The sequence below is a fragment of the Scyliorhinus torazame genome, chromosome 26 (genome assembly GCF_047496885.1).
Source record: "Scyliorhinus torazame isolate Kashiwa2021f chromosome 26, sScyTor2.1, whole genome shotgun sequence".
Taxonomy (NCBI): domain Eukaryota; kingdom Metazoa; phylum Chordata; class Chondrichthyes; order Carcharhiniformes; family Scyliorhinidae; genus Scyliorhinus; species Scyliorhinus torazame.
In genome coordinates, this window is record NC_092732.1 from 39322566 (window position 1) to 39340968 (window position 18403).

The following is an 18403-nucleotide window of genomic DNA, read 5'->3' on the forward strand; positions in this document are numbered from 1 at the left end:
TGCAGTGCCAGAATCGATTCGCTGCTTCAACCCAAATCACCTCAACTTTAATTCCGATAAACAGCTCCCTGCAAATCGAAATGTTCCAGGAGTCAAGGTCAGAACTGGAACATGAATCGCCTCCCATTTGTCAAGGTTCAGCCTTCCGAACCTTGATCCCCCGCATGAGATATGGTCAAATATGATGGGGACAGTGTAGAGGGAGCTTTACTCTGTATCTAACCCCGTGCTGTACCTGTCCTGGGAGTGTTTGATGGGGACAGTGTGGAGGGAGTTTTACTTTGTATCTAACCCCGTGCTGTACCTGTCCTGGGAGTGTTTGATGGGGACAGTGTGGAGGGAGCTTTACTCTGTATCTAACCCCGTGCTGTACCTGTCCTGGGAGTGTTTGATGGGGACAGTGTAGAGGGAGCTTTAATCTGTATCTAACCCCGTGCTGTACCTGTACTGGGAGTGTTTGATGGGGGCAGTGTAGAGGGAGCTTTACTCTGTATCTAACCCCGTGCTGTACCTGTCCTGGGAGTGTTTGATGGGGGCAGTGTAGAGGGAGCTTTAATCTGTATCTAACCCCGTGCTGTACCTGTCCTGGGAGTGTTTGATGGGGACAGAGTAGAGGGAGCTTTACTCTGTATCTAACCCCGTGCTGTACCTGTCCTGGGAGTGTTTGATGGGGACAGTGTAGGGGGAGCTTTACTCTGTATCTAACCCCGTGCTGTACCTGTCCAGGGAGTGTTTGATGGGGACAGTGTAGAGGGAGCTTTACTCTGTATCTAACCCTGTGCTGTACCTGTCCTGGGAGTGTTTGATAGGGACAGTGTAGAGGGAGCTTTACTCTGTATCTAACCCCGTGCTGTACCTGTCCTGGGAGTGTTTGATGGGGACAGTGTGGAGGGAGCTTTACTCTGTATCTAACCCCGTGCTGTACCTGTCCTGGGAGTGTTTGATGGGGACAGTGTGGAGGGAGCTTTACTCTGTATCTAACCCCGTGCTGTACCTGTCCTGGGAGTGTTTGATGGGGACAGTGTAGAGGGAGCTTTACTCTGTATCTAACCCTGTGCTGTACCTGTCCTGGGAGTGTTGATGGGGACAGTGTGGAGGGAGCTTTACTCTGTATCTAACCCCGTGCTGTACCTGTCCTGAAAGTGTTTGATGGGGACAGTGTAAAGGGAGCTTTACTCTGTATCTAACCCCGTGCTGTACCTGTCCTGGGAGTGTTTGATGGGGACAGTGTAGAGGGAGCGTTACTCTGTATCTAACCCCGTGCTGTACCTGTCCTGGGAGTGTTTGATGGGGGCAGTGTAGAGGGAGATTTACGCTGTATCTAACCCCGTGCTGTACCTGTCCTGGGAGTGTTTGATGGGGACAGAGTAGAGGGAGGTTTAATCTGTATCTAACCCCATGCTGTACCTGTCCTGGGAGTGTTTGATGGGGACAGTGTAGGGGGAGCTTTACTCTGTATCTAACCCCGTGCTGTACCTGATCAGGGAGTGTTTGATGGGGACAGTGTAGAGGGAGCTTTACTCTGTATCTAACCCTGTGCTGTACCTGTCCTGGGAGTGTTTGATGGGGACAGTGTAGAGGGAGCTTTACTCTGTATCTAACCCCGTGCTGTACCTGTTCTGGGAGTGTTTGATGGGGACAGTGTGGAGGGAGCTTTACTCTGTATCTAACCCCGTGCTGTACCTGTCCTGGGAGTGTTTGATGGGGACAGTGTAGAGGGAGCTTTACTCTGTATCTAACCCCGTGCTGTACCTGTCCTGGGAGTGTTTGATGGGGACAGTGTGGAGGGAGCTTTACTCTGTATCTAACCCCGTGCTGTACCTGTCCTGGGAGTGTTTGATGGGGACAGTGTAGAGGGAGCTTTACTCTGTATCTAACCCCGTGCTGTACCTGTCCTGGGAGTGTTTGGTGGGGACAGTGTGGAGGGAGCTTTACTCTATATCTATCCCCGTGCTGTACCTGTCCTGGGAGTGTTTGATGGTGACAGTGTAGAGGGAGCTTTACTCTGTATCTAACCCCGTGCTGTACCTGTCCTGGGAGTGTTTGAGGGGGACAGTGTAGAGGGAGCTTTACTCTGTATCTAACCCCGTGCTGTGCCTGTCCTGGGAGTGTTTGGTGGGGACAGTGTGGAGGGAGCTTTACTCTATATCTATCCCCGTGCTGTACCTGTCCTGGGAGTGTTTGATGGGGACAGTGTGGAGGGAGCTTTACTCTGTATCTAACCCCGTGCTGTACCTGTCCTGGGAGTGTTTGATGGGGACAGTGTAGAGGGAGCTTTACTCTGTATCTAACCCCGTGCTGTACCTGTCCTGGGAGTGTTTGGTGGGGACAGTGTAGATGGAGCTTTACTCTGTATCTAACCCCGTGCTGTACCTGTCCTGGGAGTGTTTGATGGGGATAGTGTAGAGGGAGCTTTACCCTGTATCTAACCTCGTGCTGTACCTGTCCTGGGAGTTTTTGATGGTGACAGTGTAGAGGGAGCTTTACTCTGTATCTAACCCCGTGCTGTACCTGTCCTGGGAGTGTTTGATGGTGACAGTGTAGAGGGAGCTTTACTCTGTATCTAACCCCGTGCTGTACCTGTCCTGGGAGTTTGATTGGGACTGTGTAGAGGGAGCTTTACTCTGTATCTAACCCCGTGCTGTACCTGTCCTGGGAGTGTTTGATGGGGATAGTGTAGAGGGAGCTTTACCCTGTATCTAACCTCGTGCTGTACCTGTCCTCGGAGTGTTTGATGGTGACAGTGTAGAGGGAGCTTTACTCTGTATCTAACCCCGTGCTGTACCTGTCCTGGGAGTGTTTGATGGGGACAGTGTAGAGGGAGCTTTACTCTGTATCTAACCCCGTGCTGTACCTGTCCTGGGAGTGTTTGATGGTGACAGTGTAGAGGGTGCTTTACTCTGTATCTAACCCCGTGCTGTACCTGTCCTGGGAGTTTGATTGGGACTGTGTAGAGGGAGCTTTACTCTGTATCTAACCCCGTGCTGTACCTGTCCTGGGAGTGTTTGATTGGGACTGTGTAGAGGGAGCTTTCCTCTGTATCTAACCCCGTGCTGTACCTGTCCTGGGAGTGTTTGATGGGGACAGTGTCGAGGGAGCTTTACTCTGTATCTAACCCAGTGCTGTACCTGTCCTGGGAGTGTTTGATGGGGACAGTGTAGAGGGAGCTTTACTCTGTATCTGACCCCGTGCTGTACCTGATCAGGGAGTGTTTGATGGGGACAGTGTAGAGGGAGCTTTACTCTGTATCTAACCCTGTGCTGTACCTGTCCTGGGAGTGTTTGATGGGGACAGTGTAGAGGGAGCTTTACTCTGTATCTAACCCCGTGCTGTACCTGTTCTGGGAGTGTTTGATGGGGACAGTGTGGAGGGAGCTTTACTCTGTATCTAACCCCGTGCTGTACCTGTCCTGGGAGTGTTTGATGGGGACAGTGTAGAGGGAGCTTTACTCTGTATCTAACCCCGTGCTGTACCTGTCCTGGGAGTGTTTGATGGGGACAGTGTGGAGGGAGCTTTACTCTGTATCTAACCCCGTGCTGTACCTGTCCTGGGAGTGTTTGATGGGGACAGTGTAGAGGGAGCTTTACTCTGTATCTAACCCCGTGCTGTACCTGTCCTGGGAGTGTTTGGTGGGGACAGTGTGGAGGGAGCTTTACTCTATATCTATCCCCGTGCTGTACCTGTCCTGGGAGTGTTTGATGGTGACAGTGTAGAGGGAGCTTTACTCTGTATCTAACCCCGTGCTGTACCTGTCCTGGGAGTGTTTGAGGGGGACAGTGTAGAGGGAGCTTTACTCTGTATCTAACCCCGTGCTGTACCTGTCCTGGGAGTGTTTGGTGGGGACAGTGTGGAGGGAGCTTTACTCTATATCTATCCCCGTGCTGTACCTGTCCTGGGAGTGTTTGATGGGGACAGTGTGGAGGGAGCTTTACTCTGTATCTAACCCCGTGCTGTACCTGTCCTGGGAGTGTTTGATGGGGACAGTGTAGAGGGAGCTTTACTCTGTATCTAACCCCGTGCTGTACCTGTCCTGGGAGTGTTTGGTGGGGACAGTGTAGATGGAGCTTTACTCTGTATCTAACCCCGTGCTGTACCTGTCCTGGGAGTGTTTGATGGGGATAGTGTAGAGGGAGCTTTACCCTGTATCTAACCTCGTGCTGTACCTGTCCTGGGAGTTTTTGATGGTGACAGTGTCGAGGGAGCTTTACTCTGTATCTAACCCCGTGCTGTACCTGTCCTGGGAGTGTTTGATGGGGACAGTGTAGAGGGAGCTTTACTCTGTATCTAACCCCGTGCTGTACCTATCCTGGGAGTGTTTGATGGTGACAGTGTAGAGGGAGCTTTACTCTGTATCTAACCCCGTGCTGTACCTGTCCTGGGAGTTTGATTGGGACTGTGTAGAGGGAGCTTTACTCTGTATCTAACCCCGTGCTGTACCTGTCCTGGGAGTGTTTGATTGGGACTGTGTAGAGGGAGCTTTCCTCTGTATCTAACCCCGTGCTGTACCTGTCCTGGGAGTGTTTGATGGGGACAGTGTCGAGGGAGCTTTACTCTGTAACTCACCTCGTGCTGTCCCTGTCCTGGGAGTGTTTGATGGTGACAGTGTAGAGGGAGCTTTACTCTGTATCTAACCCCGTGCTGTACCTGTCCTGGGAGTGTTTGGTGGGGACAGTGTGGAGGGAGCTTTACTCTATATCTATCCCCGTGCTGTACCTGTGCTGGGAGTGTTTGATGGGGACAGTGTGGAGGGAGCTTTACTCTATATCTAACCCCGTGCTGTACCTGTCCTGCGAGTGTTTGATGGGGACAGTGTAGAGGGAGCTTTACTCTGTATCTAACCCCGTGCTGTACCTGTCCTGGGAGTGTTTGGTGGGGACAGTGTAGAGGGAGCTTTACTCTATATCTATCCCCGTGCTGTACCTGTCCTGGGAGTGTTTGATGGGGACAGTGTAGAGGGAGCTTTACTCTGTATCTAACCCCGTGCTGTACCTGTCCTGGGAGTGTTTGATGGGGATAGTGTAGAGGGAGCTTTACCCTGTATCTAACCTCGTGCTGTACCTGTCCTCGGAGTGTTTGATGGTGACAGTGTAGAGGGAGCTTTACTCTGTATCTAACCCCGTGCTGTACCTGTCCTGGGAGTGTTTGATGGGGACAGTGTAGAGGGAGCTTTACTCTGTATCTAACCACGTGCTGTACCTGTCCTGGGAGTGTTTGATGGTGACAGTGTAGAGGGTGCTTTACTCTGTATCTAACCCCGTGCTGTACCTGTCCTGGGAGTTTGATTGGGACTGTGTAGAGGGAGCTTTACTCTGTATCTAACCCCGTGCTGTACCTGTCCTGGGAGTGTTTGATTGGGACTGTGTAGAGGGAGCTTTCCTCTGTATCTAACCCCGTGCTGTACCTGTCCTGGGAGTGTTTGATGGGGACAGTGTCGAGGGAGCTTTACTCTGTATCTAACCCAGTGCTGTACCTGTCCTGGGAGTGTTTGATGGGGACAGTGTAGAGGGAGCTTTACTCTGTATCTGACCCCGTGCTGTACCTGTCCTGGTAGTGTTTGATGGGGACAGTGTAGAGGGAGCTTTACTCTGTATCTAACCCCTTGCTGTACCTGTCCTGGGAGTGTTTGATGAGGACAGTGTAGAGGGAGATTTACTCTGTATCTAACCCCGTGCTGTACCTGTCCTGGGAGTGTTTGATTGGGACTGTGTAGAGGGAGCTTTACTCTGTATCTAACCCCGTGCTGTACCCGTCCTGGGAGTGTTTGATTGGGACTGTGTAGAGGGAGCTTTCCTCTGTATCTAACCCCGTGCTGTACCTGTCCTGGGAGTGTTTGATGGGGACAGTGTCGAGGGAGCTTTACTCTGTAACTCACCTCGTGCTGTCCCTGTCCTGGGAGTGTTTGATGGTGACAGTGTAGAGGGAGCTTTACTCTGTATCTAACCCCGTGCTGTACCTGTCCTGGGAGTGTTTGGTGGGGACAGTGTGGAGGGAGCTTTACTCTGTATCTAACCCCGTGCTGTACCTGTCCTGGGAGTGTTTGATGGGGATAGTGTAGAGGGAGCTTTACCCTGTATCTAACCTCGTGCTGTACCTGTCCTCGGAGTGTTTGATGGTGACAGTGTAGAAGGAGCTTTACTCTGTATCTAACCCCGTGCTGTACCTGTCCTGGGAGTGTTTGATGGGGACAGTGTAGAGGGAGCTTTACTCACCATCCCCGTGCTGTACCTGTGCTGGGAGTGTTTGATGGGGACAGTGTGGAGGGAGCTTTACTCTATATCTAACCCCGTGCTGTACCTGTCCTGGGAGTGTTTGATGGGGACAGTGTAGAGGGAGCTTTACTCTGTATCTAACCCCGTGCTGTACCTGTCCTGGGAGTGTTTGGTGGGGACAGTGTAGAGGGAGCTTTACTCTATATCTATCCCCGTGCTGTACCTGTCCTGGGAGTGTTTGGTGGGGACAGTGTAGGGGGAGCTTTACTCTGTATCTAACCCTGTGCTGTACCTGTCCTGGGAGTGTTGATGGGGACAGTGTGGAGGGAGCTTTACTCTGTATCTAACCCCGTGCTGTACCTGTCCTGGGAGTGTTTGATGGGGGCAGTGTAGAGGGAGCTTTACTCTGTATCTAACCCCGTGCTGTACCTATCCTGGGAGTGTTTGATGGGGACAGAGTAGAGGGAGCTTTACTCTGTATCTAACCCCGTGCTGTACCTGTCCTGGGAGTGTTTGATGGGGACAGTGTAGGGGGAGCTTTACTCTGTATCTAACCCCGTGCTGTACCTGATCAGGGAGTGTTTGATGGGGACAGTGTAGAGGGAGCTTTACTCTGTATCTAACCCCGTGCTGTACCTGTCCTGGGAGTGTTTGATGGGGACAGTGTGGAGGGAGCTTTACTCTGTATCTAACCCCGTGCTATACCTGTCCTGGGAGTGTTTGATGGGGACAGTGTAGAGGGAGCTTTACTCTGTATCTAACCCTGTGCTGTACCTGTCCTGGGAGTGTTTGATGGGGACAGTGTGGAGGGAGCTTTACTCTGTATCTAACCCCGTGCTGTACCTGTCCTGGGAGTGTTTGATGGGGACAGTGTGGAGGGAGCTTTACTTTGTATCTAACCCCGTGCTGTACCTGTCCTGGGAGTGTTTGATGGGGACAGTGTAGAGGGAGCTTTACTCTGTATCTAACCCCGTGCTGTACCTGTCCTGGGAGTGTTTGATGGGGACAGTGTGGAGGGAGCTTTCCTCTGTATCTAACCCCGTGCTGTACCTGTCCTGGGAGTGTTTGATGGGGACAGTGTGGAGGGAGCTTTACTCTGTATCTAACCCCGTGCTGTCCCTGTCCTGGGAGTGTTTGATGGGGACAGTGTAGAGGGAGCTTTACTCTGTATCTAACCCTGTGCTGTACCTGTCCTGGGAGTGTTGATGGGGACAGTGTGGAGGGAGCTTTACTCTGTATCTAACCCCGTGCTGTACCTGTCCTGGGAGTGTTTGATGGGGACAGTGTAGAGGGAGCTTTATTCTGTATCTAACCCCGTGCTGTACCTGTCCTGGGAGTGTTTGATGGGGACAGTGTAGAGGGAGCGTTATTCTGTACCTAACCCCGTGCTGTACCTGTCCTGGGAGTGTTTGATGGGGGCAGTGTAGAGGGAGCTTTACTCTGTATCTAACCCCGTGCTGTACCTGTCCTGGGAGTGTTTGATGGGGACAGAGTAGAGGGAGCTTTACTCTGTATCTAACCCCATGCTGTACCTGTCCTGGGAGTGTTTGATGGGGACAGTGTAGGGGGAGCTTTACTCTGTATCTAACCCCGTGCTGTACCTGATCAGGGAGTGTTTGATGGGGACAGTGTAGAGGTAGCTTTACTCTGTATCTAACCCTGTGCTGTACCTGTCCTGGGAGTGTTTGATGGGGACAGTGTAGAGGGAGCTTTACTCTGTATCTAACCCCGTGCTGTACCTGTTCTGGGAGTGTTTGATGGGGACAGTGTGGAGGGAGCTTTACTCTGTATCTAACCCCGTGCTGTACCTGTCCTGGGAGTGTTTGATGGGGACAGTGTAGAGGGAGCTTTACTCTGTATCTAACCCCGTGCTGTACCTGTCCTGGGAGTGTTTGATGGGGACAGTGTGGAGGGAGCTTTACTCTGTATCTAACCCCGTGCTGTACCTGTCCTGGGAGTGTTTGATGGGGACAGTGTAGAGGGAGCTTTACTCTGTATCTAATCCCGTGCTGTACCTGTCCTGGGAGTGTTTGGTGGGGACAGTGTGGAGGGAGCTTTACTCTATATCTATCCCCGTGCTGTACCTGTCCTGGGAGTGTTTGATGGTGATAGTGTAGAGGGAGCTTTACTCTGTATCTAACCCCGTGCTGTACCTGTCCAGGGAGTGTTTGAGGGGGACAGTGTAGAGGGAGCTTTACTCTGTATCTAACCCCGTGCTGTGCCTGTCCTGGGAGTGTTTGGTGGGGACAGTGTGGAGGGAGCTTTACTCTATATCTATCCCCGTGCTGTACCTGTCCTGGGAGTGTTTGATGGGGACAGTGTGGAGGGAGCTTTACTCTGTATCTAACCCCGTGCTGTACCTGTCCTGGGAGTGTTTGATGGGGACAGTGTAGAGGGAGCTTTACTCTGTATCTAACCCCGTGCTGTACCTGTCCTGGGAGTGTTTGGTGGGGACATTGTGGAGTGAGCTTTACTCTATATCTATCCCCGTGCTGTACCTGTCCTGGGAGTGTTTGATGGGGACAGTGTAGATGGAGCTTTACTCTGTATCTAACCCCGTGCTGTACCTGTCCTGGGAGTGTTTGATGGGGATAGTGTAGAGGGAGCTTTACCCTGTATCTAACCTCGTGCTGTACCTGTCCTGGGAGTTTTTGATGGTGACAGTGTCGAGGGAGCTTTACTCTGTATCTAACCCCGTGCTGTACCTGTCCTGGGAGTGTTTGATGGGGACAGTGTAGAGGGAGCTTTACTCTGTATCTAACCCCGTGCTGTACCTGTCCTGGGAGTGTTTGATGGTGACAGTGTAGAGGGAGCTTTACTCTGTATCTAACCCCGTGCTGTACCTGTCCTGGGAGTGTTTGATGGGGACAGTGTCGAGGGAGCTTTACTCTGTATCTCACCTCGTGCTGTCCCTGTCCTGGGAGTGTTTGATGGTGACAGTGTAGAGGGAGCTTTACTCTGTATCTAACCCCGTGCTGTACCTGTCCTGGGAGTGTTTGGTGGGGACAGTGTGGAGGGAGCTTTACTCTATATCTATCCCCGTGCTGTACCTGTGCTGGGAGTGTTTGATGGGGACAGTGTGGAGGGAGCTTTACTCTATATCTAACCCCGTGCTGTACCTGTCCTGGGAGTGTTTGATGGGGACAGTGTAGAGGGAGCTTTACTCTGTATCTAACCCCGTGCTGTACCTGTCCTGGGAGTGTTTGGTGGGGACAGTGTGGAGGGAGCTTTACTCTATATCTATCCCCGTGCTGTACCTGTCCTGGGAGTGTTTGATGGGGACAGTGTAGAGGGAGCTTTACTCTGTATCTAACCCCGTGCTGTACCTGTCCTGGGAGTGTTTGATGGGGACAGTGTAGAGGGAGCTTTACTCTGTATCTAACCCCGTGCTGTACCTGTCCTGGGAGTGTTTGATGGGGACAGTGTAGAGGGAGCTTTACTCTGTATCTAACCCCGTGCTGTACCTGTCCTGGGAGTGTTTGATGGGGATAGTGTAGAGGGAGCTTTACCCTGTATCTAACCTCGTGCTGTACCTGTCCTGGGAGTGTTTGATGGTGACAGTGTAGAGGGAGCTTTACTCTGTATCTAACCCCGTGCTGTACCTGTCCTGGGAGTGTTTGATGGGGACAGTGTAGAGGGAGCTTTACTCTGTATCTAACCCCGTGCTGTACCTGTCCTGGGAGTGTTTGATGGTGACAGTGTAGAGGGTGCTTTACTCTGTATCTAACCCCGTGCTGTACCTGTCCTGGGAGTTTGATTGGGACTGTGTAGAGTGAGCTTTACTCTGTATCTAACCCCGTGCTGTACCTGTCCTGGGAGTGTTTGATTGGGACTGTGTAGAGGGAGCTTTCCTCTGTATCTAACCCCGTGCTGTACCTGTCCTGGGAGTGTTTGATGGGGACAGTGTCGAGGGAGCTTTACTCTGTATCTAACCCCGTGCTGTACCTGTCCTGGGAGTGTTTGATGGGGACAGTGTAGAGGGAGCTTTACTCTGTATCTAACCCCATGCTGTACCTGTCCTGGGAGTGTTTGATGGGGACAGTGTAGAGAGAGCTTTACTCTGTATCTAACCCCTTGCTGTACCTGTCCTGGGAGTGTTTGATGAGGACAGTGTAGAGGGAGATTTACTCTGTATCTAACCCCGTACTGTACCTGTCCTGGGAGTGTTTGGTGGGGACAGTGTAGGGGGAGCTTTACTCTGTATCTAACCCCTTGCTGTACCTGTCCTGGGAGTGTTTGATGGGGACAGTGTAGAGGGATCTTTACTCTGTATCTAACCCCGTGCTGTACCTGTCCTGGGAGTTTGATTGGGACTGTGTAGAGGGAGCTTTACTCTGTATCTAACCCCGTGCTGTACCTGTCCTGGGAGTGTTTGATGAGGACAGTGTAGAGGGAGCTTTACTCTGTATCTAACCCTGTGCTGTACCTGTCCTGGGAGTATTTGATGGGGACAGTGTAGAGGGAGCTTTACTCTGTATCTAACCCCGTGCTGTACCTGTCCTGGGAGTGTTTGATGGCGACAGCGTAGAGGGAGCTTTACTCTGTATCTAACCCCGTGCTGTACCTGTCCTGGGAGTGTTTGATGGGGACAGTGTGGAGGGAGCTTTACTCTGTATCTAACCCCGTGCTATACCTGTCCTGGGAGTGTTTGATGGGGACAGTGTAGAGGGAGCTTTACTCTGTATCTAACCCTGTGCTGTACCTGTCCTGGGAGTGTTTGATGGGGACAGTGTGGAGGGAGCTTTACTCTGTATCTAACCCCGTGCTGTACCTGTCCTGGGAGTGTTTGATGGGGACAGTGTGGAGGGAGCTTTACTTTGTATCTAACCCCGTGCTGTACCTGTCCTGGGAGTGTTTGATGGGGACAGTGTAGAGGGAGCTTTACTCTGTATCTAACCCCGTGCTGTACCTGTCCTGGGAGTGTTTGATGGGGACAGTGTGGAGGGAGCTTTACTCTGTATCTAACCCCGTGCTGTACCTGTCCTGGGAGTGTTTGATGGGGACAGTGTAGAGGGAGCGTTACTCTGTATCTAACCCCGTGCTGTACCTGTCCTGGGAGTGTTTGATGGGGGCAGTGTAGAGGGAGCTTTAATCTGTATCTAACCCCGTGCTGTACCTGTCCTGGGAGTGTTTGATGGGGACAGAGTAGAGGGAGCTTTACTCTGTATCTAACCCCGTGCTGTACCTGTCCTGGGAGTGTTTGATGGGGACAGTGTAGGGGGAGCTTTACTCTGTATCTAACCCCGTGCTGTACCTGTCCAGGGAGTGTTTGATGGGGACAGTGTAGAGGGAGCTTTACTCTGTATCTAACCCTGTGCTGTACCTGACCTGGGAGTGTTTGATAGGGACAGTGTAGAGGGAGCTTTACTCGGTATCTAACCCCGTGCTGTACCTGTCCTGGGAGTGTTTGATGGGGACAGTGTGGAGGGAGCTTTACTCTGTATCTAACCCCGTGCTGTACCTGTCCTGGGAGTGTTTGATGGGGACAGTGTGGAGGGAGCTTTACTCTGTATCTAACCCCGTGCTGTCCCTGTCCTGGGAGTGTTTGATGGGGACAGTGTAGAGGGAGCTTTACTCTGTATCTAACCCTGTGCTGTACCTGTCCTGGGAGTGTTGATGGGGACAGTGTGGAGGGAGCTTTACTCTGTATCTAACCCCGTGCTGTACCTGTCCTGGGAGTGTTTGATGGGGACAGTGTAGAGGGAGCTTTATTCTGTATCTAACCCCGTGCTGTACCTGTCCTGGGAGTGTTTGATGGGGACAGTGTAGAGGGAGCGTTATTCTGTACCTAACCCCGTGCTGTACCTGTCCTGGGAGTGTTTGATGGGGGCAGTGTAGAGGGAGCTTTACTCTGTATCTAACCCCGTGCTGTACCTGTCCTGGGAGTGTTTGATGGGGACAGAGTAGAGGGAGCTTTACTCTGTATCTAACCCCATGCTGTACCTGTCCTGGGAGTGTTTGATGGGGACAGTGTAGGGGGAGCTTTACTCTGTATCTAACCCCGTGCTGTACCTGATCAGGGAGTGTTTGATGGGGACAGTGTAGAGGTAGCTTTACTCTGTATCTAACCCTGTGCTGTACCTGTCCTGGGAGTGTTTGATGGGGACAGTGTAGAGGGAGCTTTACTCTGTATCTAACCCCGTGCTGTACCTGTTCTGGGAGTGTTTGATGGGGACAGTGTGGAGGGAGCTTTACTCTGTATCTAACCCCGTGCTGTACCTGTCCTGGGAGTGTTTGATGGGGACAGTGTAGAGGGAGCTTTACTCTGTATCTAACCCCGTGCTGTACCTGTCCTGGGAGTGTTTGATGGGGACAGTGTGGAGGGAGCTTTACTCTGTATCTAACCCCGTGCTGTACCTGTCCTGGGAGTGTTTGATGGGGACAGTGTAGAGGGAGCTTTACTCTGTATCTAACCCCGTGCTGTACCTGTCCTGGGAGTGTTTGGTGGGGACAGTGTGGAGGGAGCTTTACTCTATATCTATCCCCGTGCTGTACCTGTCCTGGGAGTGTTTGATGGTGATAGTGTAGAGGGAGCTTTACTCTGTATCTAACCCCGTGCTGTACCTGTCCTGGGAGTGTTTGAGGGGGACAGTGTAGAGGGAGCTTTACTCTGTATCTAACCCCGTGCTGTGCCTGTCCTGGGAGTGTTTGGTGGGGACAGTGTGGAGGGAGCTTTACTCTATATCTATCCCCGTGCTGTACCTGTCCTGGGAGTGTTTGATGGGGACAGTGTGGAGGGAGCTTTACTCTGTATCTAACCCCGTGCTGTACCTGTCCTGGGAGTGTTTGATGGGGACAGTGCAGAGGGAGCTTTACTCTGTATCTAACCTCGTGCTGTACCTGTCCTGGGAGTTTTTGATGGTGACAGTGTCGAGGGAGCTTTACTCTGTATCTAACCCCGTGCTGTACCTGTCCTGGGAGTGTTTGATGGGGACAGTGTAGAGGGAGCTTTACTCTGTATCTAACCCCGTGCTGTACCTGTCCTGGGAGTGTTTGGTGGGGACAGTGTGGAGTGAGCTTTACTCTATATCTATCCCCGTGCTGTACCTGTCCTGGGAGTGTTTGATGGGGACAGTGTAGATGGAGCTTTACTCTGTATCTAACCCCGTGCTGTACCTGTCCTGGGAGTGTTTGATGGGGACAGTGTAGAGGGAGCTTTACTCTGTATCTAACCCCGTGCTGTACCTGTCCTGGGAGTGTTTGATGGGGACAGTGTAGAGGGAGCTTTACTCTGTATCTAACCCCGTGCTGTACCTGTCCTGGGAGTGTTTGATGGTGACAGTGTAGAGGGAGCTTTACTCTGTATCTAACCCCGTGCTGTACCTGTCCTGGGAGTGTTTGATGGGGATAGTGTCGAGGGAGCTTTACCCTGTATCTAACCTCGTGCTGTACCTGTCCTGGGAGTGTTTGATTGGGACAGTGTCGAGGGAGCTTTACTCTGTATCTAACCCCGTGCTGTACCTGTCCTGGGAGTGTTTGATGGGGACAGTGTAGAGGGAGCTTTACTCTGTATCTAACCCCGTGCTGTACCTGTCCTGGGAGTGTTTGATGGTGACAGTGTAGAGGGAGCTTTACTCTGTATCTAACCCCGTGCTGTACCTGTCCTGGGAGTTTGATTGGGACTGTGTAGAGGGAGCTTTACTCTGTATCTAACCCCGTGCTGTACCTGTCCTGGGAGTGTTTGATTGGGACTGTGTAGAGGGAGCTTTCCTCTGTATCTAACCCCGTGCTGTACCTGTCCTGGGAGTGTTTGATGGGGACAGTGTCGAGGGAGCTTTACTCTGTATCTCACCTCGTGCTGTCCCTGTCCTGGGAGTGTTTGATGGTGACAGTGTAGAGGGAGCTTTACTCTGTATCTAACCCCGTGCTGTACCTGTCCTGGGAGTGTTTGGTGGGGACAGTGTGGAGGGAGCTTTACTCTATATCTATCCCCGTGCTGTACCTGTGCTGGGAGTGTTTGATGGGGACAGTGTGGAGGGAGCTTTACTCTATATCTAACCCCGTGCTGTACCTGTCCTGGGAGTGTTTGATGGGGACAGTGTAGAGGGAGCTTTACTCTGTATCTAACCCCGTGCTGTACCTGTCCTGGGAGTGTTTGGTGGGGACAGTGTGGAGGGAGCTTTACTCTATATCTATCCCCGTGCTGTACCTGTCCTGGGAGTGTTTGATGGGGACAGTGTAGAGGGAGCTTTACTCTGTATCTAACCCCGTGCTGTACCTGTCCTGGGAGTGTTTGATGGGGACAGTGTAGAGGGAGCTTTACTCTGTATCTAACCCCGTGCTGTACCTGTCCTGGGAGTGTTTGATGGTGACAGTGTAGAGGGAGCTTTACTCTGTATCTAACCCCGTGCTGTACCTGTCCTGGGAGTGTTTGATGGGGACAGTGTAGAGGGAGCTTTACTCTGTATCTAACCCCGTGCTGTACCTGTCCTGGGAGTGTTTGATGGTGACAGTGTAGAGGGTGCTTTACTCTGTATCTAACCCCGTGCTGTACCTGTCCTGGGAGTTTGATTGGGACTGTGTAGAGTGAGCTTTACTCTGTATCTAACCCCGTGCTGTACCTGTCCTGGGAGTGTTTGATTGGGACTGTGTAGAGGGAGCTTTCCTCTGTATCTAACCCCGTGCTGTACCTGTCCTGGGAGTGTTTGATGGGGACAGTGTCGAGGGAGCTTTACTCTGTATCTAACCCCGTGCTGTACCTGTCCTGGGAGTGTTTGATGGGGACAGTGTAGAGGGAGCTTTACTCTGTATCTAACCCCATGCTGTACCTGTCCTGGGAGTGTTTGATGGGGACAGTGTAGAGAGAGCTTTACTCTGTATCTAACCCCTTGCTGTACCTGTCCTGGGAGTGTTTGATGAGGACAGTGTAGAGGGAGATTTACTCTGTATCTAACCCCGTACTGTACCTGTCTTGGGAGTGTTTGGTGGGGACAGTGTAGGGGGAGCTTTACTCTGTATCTAACCCCTTGCTGTACCTGTCCTGGGAGTGTTTGATGGGGACAGTGTAGAGGGATCTTTACTCTGTATCTAACCCCGTGCTGTACCTGTCCTGGGAGTTTGATTGGGACTGTGTAGAGGGAGTTTTACTCTGTATCTAACCCCGTGCTGTACCTGTCCTGGGAGTGTTTGATGAGGACAGTGTAGAGGGAGCTTTACTCTGTATCTAACCCTGTGCTGTACCTGTCCTGGGAGTATTTGATGGGGACAGTGTAGAGGGAGCTTTACTCTGTATCTAACCCCGTGCTGTACCTGTCCTGGGAGTGTTTGATGGCGACAGCGTAGAGGGAGCTTTACTCTGTATCTAACCCCGTGATGTACCTGTCCTGGGAGTGTTTGATGAGGACAGTGTAGAGGGAGCTTTACTCTGTATCTAACCCTGTGCTGTACCTGTCCTGGGAGTGTTTGATGGGGACAGTGTAGAGGGAGCTTTACTCTGTATCTAACCCCGTGCTGTACCTGTCCTGGGAGAGTTTGATGGGGACAGTGTAGAGGGAGCTTTACTATGTATCTAACCCCGTGCTGTACCTGTCCTGGGAGTGTTTGAGTGTTTCCAGTAACAGGTGCCAAATTGGGATCTAAATGGTGACCCTGACATTAGGTGATGGAAGTTGGGATAACATTAACTTACCTCCAAAGGGAAACCTCAGATTTAAACTGTTCAATCTCTCAATTTTCACACAGAAAATGTCCTTCCCTGCCCACATGTGTGGCCCCATGCGAGGGAAGTGGAACGATCGATTGCATTGCTGTGACGGTGACTTCGCCTCCTGCATCGACTCCGGTTACCTGAGCAACGTGCAGCTGACGATTGTATCCCGGCGCTGAAGGCCCATTCCAATGGCGGCGGCTACGAGCGATTCAAACACATGATGTGAAACATTAAATGCCGTCTGGTTAATGTCTGTCTCCTCTGGTAAATGCCTTGTTTTCTGAGTGCCTCTCCCCGGGATACGGCACAACATCGCGGGCCGAAGGGCCTGTTCTGTGCGTTACTGTTCTACGTTCCACACCTACACAGTCACCGGTTACCTGTTGCCCTGAGCCAGGTGCTCGCCTGACGTGATGGACTGGGCCCCTGTGTAAAGGGTGCCATCTCCGCTACTCCACTACTGGGCCGATATCTGGGGTTTGAATATCTGTGTGTGTCTCTCTCCAGCTGGCACTGAAACTTCAGAGGCCAGGGGATGTCGCACTGGGACACTTCCACTGAAGAGAGCACTGATTCAAGCCTGCCGTTTATTCCTAACCGACAGCCTGAGACTTATATCACACAGATCTCCAGACCCCTACCAATACCCAGGTGATTCTCTCTCTTGCCGGTGGTGCAACAGCCACCCGGTTCCTACTCCACTAGAGTAGCTTTCCCAAGAGAGAGAATAGGACACTGCTGTTTATTTCCTAACCAGCAGTCTGTCCTGAGTGAATCGCTCAAGATGACCCTCGATTCCTGAACCCGGAATTAAGGTGAGGAGTATTTTAACAATGACTTGGTCAGAGGTCGCTGGTGAGAGATTGAAGAATTTAAACGACTCCAATTATCATCAAATCAAGGTTTATTGTAAAACCCAGGTCAAAATCATCAACAGAAGAAACACAATACAATCTTATACTCTAATATACACTATGTCTATTCAAAGGTAATATAGCGGACACAACGAAAATTCTTATGCTTACACAGATTTTAGCAATATCACAGGCACAAAACAAGTTCCCTTCCCCAAAGCCTCAACCACTATTAAAATCAAGGGAGTTTCGTAAGCTGCTGCGGAGTACTTACGGTCACAGGCTGCAGAGGTCAAGTCAGGGGTGCAGAGGTCGAGCCACGAACGAACAGCCCCCCAATTGAAAACACAGCCCCTTTTATATTGCTTTACCTGGCTTTGTTCTGTGATCGGCCAGCCCCTTTTGCATTGAAAAGGTAAGTTTTAAAGTTCCCGCTGGTCCCGCCCCCTTTGAGCCGGTCAGAGCTGTCGAGATGGGAGTACCTCCCCTAGGTCCGCCTCCAGTCTGTTTTTTGAGATAACGAGGTTGAGCTCCCTTGAAGATTTTCAAAGACTTCCATCTGCTCCGGAGATGCTGCTATGTTGATGGGGTGTTGATTGGATTCTGCTCTGGTGGAGGCCAGGTCATTTACATTTGCATGGGGCTATGACCATCCCATTGTCCTGCTTGCATGCAAGCCTCCTGTGTATTCCCGTGCCCCTTTGTCTGTGTCTTGATGTTATCTTGTTGTCTGGCTCCTTCTTCCTTGTAGCTCCTAGGGGGGTGTTTGTAAATATTTATGTGCTTATGTCCCCACTCAGCTCAGCGGGCCAAGCCTGCTGGGAAAACTGGTTCTGTTCCCTTGGCTGGAAAGTCAGTTTACAGTCTCTGAGTTTCTCCAAAAGGGCCGAATTGCCCGAAAACCTTACAGATGCCCCTTCGATACGTCCCTACCTGCTTGGACCGTATCGACACAGGTGAAGGGCAATTATTTCCTTTTGTGTGGACCGTAGGTCCCCCCCCAACAACATGCGAAACTACAAGTCCCAAGACAGTTCCCTTAATCTAGGCTACCCCTGATTTCAATGAAAGGGAAAGACAAGACCATACTTAATTCAAGCAGACAGTAACATATACACATTGCACCGGAACCCCAAACGTAAGGGTCCCTGTACATATATCCCACTCAAGTACACATTTCACCGGAACCCCAAACGTAAGGGTCCCTGTACATATATCACAGTCAAGTAACTGGGACCTGCGAATCCATACAACTATTTACAATTGCATCTGTTTATTTCACCAAGGATCCTCCTTTCTTGGCTGCACTTCGCTTCTTCCCGTTGAGGGCTCTTCATTTATCCTCCATCGTCGATACCTGCAGCTGAAAGGTTTAGTCCAACTGAGGCGGCAGCATAATGTACCCCCTGTACAACATTTCCTTTGTGGGGGCAAACACTAAACCATTCTCAGGCTCCCCCCTGGTGGTGATCGGACAGTTGTGAGGGTCGATCGGTTGGGCTGTGGGCAGGGGTCGCTTTACCTGAACCAGCAGTTCGGTAGCTTCTACAGTCATCCCTTCCCTGGGCGTTACACATCCCTCCCCACTGCGGTCAATTTATCCCGTTCCCTGGGTTCTGCCACCACCTTACAAAAGTGATTAATGCCCCTTGTGGACATGCCTTGGTAGATCCCCATGAACACAAATAAAT

At 51.5% G+C, this 18403-nt stretch overlaps 1 protein-coding gene across 2 annotated transcripts in view; it reads left to right on the top strand.

The window, feature by feature from the left end:
• ecm1b (extracellular matrix protein 1b) overlaps positions 1–16107 on the top strand; it is a 57965-nt gene extending 41858 nt beyond the window's left edge. For both annotated transcript variants that reach the window (XM_072490639.1, XM_072490640.1), the window contains one exon: positions 15891–16107. In XM_072490639.1, the coding sequence (XP_072346740.1) occupies positions 15891–16034 (144 nt within the window). In that variant the 3' untranslated portion in view covers positions 16035–16107. The remainder of the gene's footprint in view (positions 1–15890) is intronic.
• Positions 16108–18403: the final 2296 nt, after the last annotated feature.